Source organism: Pungitius pungitius, chromosome 1 (genome assembly GCF_949316345.1).
Source record: "Pungitius pungitius chromosome 1, fPunPun2.1, whole genome shotgun sequence".
Classification (NCBI taxonomy): domain Eukaryota; kingdom Metazoa; phylum Chordata; class Actinopteri; order Perciformes; family Gasterosteidae; genus Pungitius; species Pungitius pungitius.
Window position 1 is genome coordinate 32,218,235 of NC_084900.1, and position 6,519 is coordinate 32,224,753.

Sequence of the window (6,519 nt, forward strand, 5' to 3'; positions counted from 1 at the left end):
TGGCCGAGCCATATATGTATTTTATAAATAGAACGGCTAGATGTGATGGTGAACGAGCGAGTAGTAGCGGTAACCAGCCTGCCGTCATCGCAAAACCAGTTGAGGTGAAGAAAACGAGCGTCTCCTCTGTCAGAATGGAACCATCACAACCATTCCACACTCTTTGTTTATTACCTTACTGGATGACTTGCACTGATTGGAGCATTGGTTGCTTTGGAATTAAATTAAATGCATCCGTTAGTAAGCAAGGATCAATAATTAGCATTAGCTTCAGTCATCTCCCGCGATCAACCGCGCATGCGTGACGTCATTTTTTTAATCGATTGCCTGCTATCCCGATATTGATCCACATTTGTAATTTAAAACAAGTATCACAAATTACACATCAAAAGAGAGAAAATTAAGATAAAATGTTTTTGCATGAGGTCAGTGCTCCTTTTTCCTTCTAAAAAACTTGAGGGATTTGAAAGATTTAAAAAGATGCTGTAGGGAGAAAAACATTCACATTTGACTAAGTATTAACACACACAAAATGTCTTTGAAAAGAACCAAACCCATTTGGATGTTTATTATAATCTGGACTAAATAAACCACTGCCATCCTCAATGATGTACAGCAATTTCATACATTTTTATCACTGTATGCCGCTTTGTACAAAACCAATTGCACCATGCATCTAGACACTGAGACATTAAAAAAAATTTCATCTTAATTTGATGGAAATGACTATCAACAACTTTTGATAACGTGGACATACACACACATAGACACACACGTTCTGTCTCAGGGCTGCATGCGGATGGCTCCATCCAGTCGGATGACCTCTCCATTAATCATGGGGTTCTCAGCCAGTGACGTCACCAGGTGGGCAAACTCAGCGGGGTCTCCCAGGCGCGAAGGGAAGGGCACCTGGCGAGCGAGAAAGGAACGAACTTTCTCCGGGAGACCAGCCAGGAGGGGAGTGGAGAACAGACCTACACAAAAAAAGAGAATATTGAGACGCATACACCGAGGAAAATGTCCCCTTCCAATTGGTGCTTAGCTGCAAAGAGAAAAGGGTCCTAAAGTGGATAACGTGTGTGTGTGTGTGTGTGAGATTCTCCTCAAGTGTGCTGGTGATGCCACTCCTGCAGCTACGGCTGATCAGCCAATCAGAAAGAGGAGTGATGAGGTGTTGGGTTCTGCGGTAAGGAGTTGAAGACCAGACCCGACTCATCTTCCTTTTGAAGATTGTTTTCAGTTACTTTGTGATGTTTTCGTCCATTAAATAACTATTTACCGTTTGTCCAGATCTCCTGGGTTTATTATTTAACAATGTTTGCGTCCTCCACTTAGACAATTTAGGGACATGACACCGGGCTACACGGATGTCCCTAAACCACACCGATAGAACTTTTTCTGCAAAGTTGCAAAAATTTGCTTCTCTTTTGGTGTGAACGCAGCATAACTCTGACCTGGTGCTATGGTGATGACTCTGATGCCCATGGGGGCCAGATCTCGTGCAATGGGGAGGGTCATTCCAACGATGCCGCCTTTTGAGGCTGAATATGCTGCCTGACCGACCTGCAGAGGAAAAGGAGAGCACAAGGTTAAGAAATGGAGCGACCACAGAGTTGTTTATTTTATACTATGTTTCCAATGACCTGTCCATCAAAGGCGGCCACACTCGCTGTGTTAATGATGCAGCCTCTGTGTCCGTCCGCATCAGGCTCGTTCTTCCCCATTTCACCCACAGCAAGACGAATTACATTAAAGGTTCCTGCAATGTTCACCTACAGAAAACACACACAGCGAGTTTCTAATGGTGAAAGAGTAAAAGCTGTGACAATACTCAACTTCAACTAACAACCATGCATTAAACCTTACTTAAGTCAAAGTGTCAGTATTATTGGCTAAAGCTACTTGAGATGTGACAAGTGTTTTACATTTATTTAACTTAAGAAAGAGAATTACATTGGAAGATTTCATCCTTCAGTTTATCACAAAATATCAATATTATTAACACTTCTGGAGATACGCGATATTCATAGACCAAGATATTGATCAAAAACAAGTGACTAGCATAGTGCAGCAAAAATAAATGAAAATGTACCGTTAGAGTTTATGAAAGGAATAAAGTCGCATAAAAAGCTAAATCTCAAGTTAAGAACAAGAACTTCAAACTTGGGTGACATTAAGTTGCATTTCTCAGCTGGAGTTGTCACACAGCTGGAAGCGGTAGTTTTTGTCCTACTGGTATGAATGCCTTACCATGATTACACGCTGGAAGTCCTCCAGGCTGTGAGGGAGTTCCTTCTTAAAGTTATACGTTTTAACGGCGACAGCGATGCCGGCACAGTTAACTGCCAGGTCCAGCTTCCCAAACTTCTCTCTGGCCAGAGACACTGCTGACTGCACATCTGCCTCGGATGTCACCTGGGAAATGAGATCAATGTCACCAAGCATGCATGCTTTGCATCCAGCAACCAGAGAAAAGTCCTGCATGAATCATTTGGGAAAGGTCACCGTGTACCATATGTCATTATGTCAAATGACAGGTGAGTGCCATCTAGTGAGCCGAGAGCATAATATTAAAGCTCCAATTACAGCTGCAGCCTTGATCTATTATGTGTTAATCCTATTGTTATCACAATTAGCACACATTATCGCAAGTCTTCCCATAAAATGTATTATCCGTAAAGGGTGAATATTGTGATAATCAATAACAAATTGTTTGAATCATACGACTAAACATCTTATTCACAACTTTGGTAATGGTCATATGTTTAGTGATTTAAACGAGCGCGTGGCGAATCTTGGACCCACATCTGCAGGAGCGAAGGCACAGCGCTCCCCCAGACTGGCAGCCAGAGCCGGTCCGTCGGAGGAGGGCAGGTCCAGGATCACAGCAGACGCTCCGTTCTGGATCAGACGCTCCACCGTGGCCCGGCCCAGACCCGACGCCCCGCCTGTCACCAGGCCGACCATGCCCTACGCAACACGCACACACAAGGACAGGGACGGACCAGAGGGTGGTACAACAATTGAGGAATGCAGGAGAATGTTAAAAAGAAGAAAAAAAACATGGGGCACTGGGAAAGACGGGTAAAAAAAAAAATATCAGAGGAATCACTTCACCATTTAATAGTTGGAAAGCTACAAAAAGATTAGTATTGAACTGGTAATTGTGGAGCTAAAAGGAGCTGACAAATAAGGAGTCAATGGAATTAAAGATAAGAACTTCACACAAAGGATATTCTTTCAAAAATTGAGTTCTGTTGAAGAAAGGGGCATTTCTAAACACATAAAAAAGCTCCTCCCTTTGTGTATCACAGACATTCTACAGCACACATGAAGTGAAACATTTTCACTGCACAAGAAAGGGAAGACAGACATAAACTAAGAAACCAAACCCTGTAAATCTGCAATAATTCAATAGAAAATGTCGTAGATTTCAAATAGTCAAGTGTTAGTGTTAGGGTGTCAGTGTAACCGAGACGACAAAGGTTAACGTCAACGCACTGCCCGGGCTCATTCAGTCCCTTGGGTTGGCTACACAATGAAACTTCATAAGTACGAGCAAAGCTAAAGAACAGGAAAAAGAAAAAACACACACGAATCTCAGAATCCAGTTTTAAACGAGTGCATCGCGTGCTGGTGTCTCTGAGTAAACCGTGTCCGTGTTGCTATGTGACGATTTAGCGTTGTGTTTCCTCACCTTGACACACCGAATATTCGCCATCTTGGTTTATGAGTGGACTTTCTTCTTCTTTAGTGTTTAATCGCGGTGCTTCAACCAGTCTAGAGACGCATGACTGCCACCAGCTGGCTGGGAGGGTGAAACAGGGGGAAAAAGCAATTTTATATTATTAAAATTACGAGATGTTCCGACACTCTTTACTTAATATAAAGCCGTATATAGTTTTGCACCAGCACACCCAGATAGATGCAGCTGTCTGTAAATTTAAAGACTTTGACTTTTGTACAAAGCGGTGTATCGCCACGTGGTACGGTGGAGCGTTCATTATTTAATTAAAATATAACAATAAAGCAACATTCAATCATACGGAACAAAAATATCAATGATCTTTAAGAATGCCAATTAAATATACAAAATAGCAATGATATATACTTATAACACACATGGCTTTTTTAAGAGGAGTATATTACTTAATAATAATAATAATAATATACTACTCCTTGGACATGACGTGGATGTGAGGTTTTAAGCCCCGTTTACTTCCGTCTGATTTGACCAATTGGCGAGTGTTTTAGGGAACGCCCCCTTCAGGATATGACAGGTGCTGTCCAATCACAGCAGCTCTGGTGCTCAACGAGGTCAACTCAGGTGACTCAAAGCTTAGAATGTTCACATTACGATTTGATTTGTTACTGATTTATTTGTGGTGGACGAATTACTAAGAATTTATAATACGCAGCTAAAGAAATGGTAGACAATACAAGTAAAAGTCAGAATTCTGATGTTTAAAAAGTTCGTTTTAGCAGCACCATGTAAGTAGAGGTAGTCATGATGGAGACTTGCACAATTTAGTATTTTAGATATTTGACTGGATTTATATATTTGCATTGTCATTTTAAGGTTTATGCTGGTAGCTCCTAGCAATAAAGTTTTCTATTTAATCCATAACATTACATTGTTATGCATGTTTATTATAATTTGTGTAATCAATCGGAGTGTGCTGGGTCAATTAACAAATTGTATTGTAGAAAAAGGAATTTTACTTCCCTCACAAAATTAAAATTGTACCTGAGAAGAACATTTTGTACATGTACTATATTAATTTCATACTTATCTAACCAGAAAATACAGGGGGAATAGTAAAACCTGGAACATTACATCTTTTTATTTTGAATACATATATGCATAGTATGTCCAACATGTTTTATTCATTTAATAATCCTTTGAATCTGGCTAAAACTAAAATGTCCCAGGAAGACTGTAAAAGCACATAAACAATATTTTCAGGTATCAATAATTTTTGGCACAACAGCACATACTAACCAGGTGAATGAAGGAGGAAAACATGATTCTGTAGACTGTAGCTCTATTAATAAACATAAATGACATAAGTGATGTAGTACACTTTCTACAGATAATGGTAACATTTACAATCTTAACAAGGACATGTAATGTGGGCTGAATAAAGGGCCATGATGTTTATGTCAGCACACATTGCAAAAGCTGGGAGACTGTTCACTATGCTGCCACGCTGTGGAAGGCAGTATGTTGTATAGTTGTATCTCCAAATTAGGGGTTGCAATATCCCAAACCCCACAACAACACAACATACTACCTCAGCACAGCTACAGACACATTTTCCCTGGGACATCGCGAAGTTTTTAAAAAAATGTTTTATGTATCCTCGTGGCAGCCTTTGGTTGGTTGCCACCTATACACTTGAGCTGCAATTTGAATTTGCAATAATGTCAATAATTCACATTTTTCAAATGTCTTATCTACCATCAAATAGCTCATGATACCCCACTGAGAAATGTAAGTAATAAAAATACTGAATCCATGATTGAGGCGTCTTCTGAAGAGGGGCAAACAAGAACAGCAATATGCATTTAAAATGTAAGAACCCTCTTGATCACCAATGGAAACGGAGGCGTAAGTTGCCGTAGCAACTGAACGCGAGTTGAGGATATGCTGGTGGTGATCATGTAGGTGACGGTTTAGGTTGCCGTGAGAAAGACAGTAGGCTGTATAGTTATCTCCCAGATCTGGTGTGATCCTAAAACTATACAAACTACTACCTCATCTCACAGTTTCCTCTTCAGCTCCAACAATCCGTCACTTTGAAATCATGATACACAACGTGAAATAAATGAGTCCCGTTATCTAGTTTCACAAGATGACGAGAAGACAGAAGACGTGACCAATCCACAGACAACGGTGTAGCACATTCCTCCAAAGGCTTGCTGTTCTTGAGGAAGGATCTCCAATGCCAGAAGACTACCTGGGGAACCAGAAAAAAAACACTTTTTATAAGGGGGGCTGGACCTGACTAACTGGCCTCGCTAACGTTACCCACGAATGTCAAACAGCGATCATTGAGCGACAGCTAACGTGTTCTGCTGTGTGTGTTCTAGCTTCACTGGGTCAGGCTAACGAGCTAAAGCGGACACCATCTAACGCCAAACCTTTCAAGTTACTTACCTGCTCGGAAAATAACGTTTAGCGCTTGTTAGCATTACGACGCTATCTATTAAATTAGTAACAACGACCACACGTCGCGAGTTATTTCATTTAGCGTTTAACCGCGACATACAGCCTCGGAAGTCAGCTAGCCAGCTAGGTAGCCAACAGTGATCACAAGCTAGCTGACAGCTAGCTGGAATTGGCGGTTCTCGACCTCTCGGTCCGGCCGCTGTCACATCCGTCCGTCCCGCGCGGCTCCCAAGAGGTTCTTCTGTTTCGGTGACGGTTATTGACGGTAAGCTGAAAGCACATTTTACTCGCACATGGTTTAGAGCTTTGAGAGCAGAAGAATCGCAGAAAAACATATTTCGATGGCT

At 41.3% G+C, this 6,519-nt stretch overlaps 1 protein-coding gene across 1 annotated transcript; it reads right to left on the reverse strand.

Moving 5' to 3' along the window:
* Nucleotides 1–533: 533 nt before the first annotated feature.
* Nucleotides 534–5,862, reverse strand: hsd17b10 (hydroxysteroid (17-beta) dehydrogenase 10). Its single transcript, XM_062565163.1, has 7 exons — nucleotides 5,003–5,862; nucleotides 3,698–3,808; nucleotides 2,806–2,970; nucleotides 2,251–2,415; nucleotides 1,644–1,772; nucleotides 1,455–1,563; nucleotides 534–974 (listed from the first exon to the last, which is right to left on the reverse strand). Exons 2-7 carry the CDS (start codon nucleotides 3,719–3,721, stop codon nucleotides 784–786), a joined length of 783 nt encoding a protein of 260 aa, XP_062421147.1. The 5' UTR covers nucleotides 3,722–3,808; nucleotides 5,003–5,862; the 3' UTR covers nucleotides 534–783.
* Between the last annotated feature and the right edge of the window lie 657 nt (nucleotides 5,863–6,519).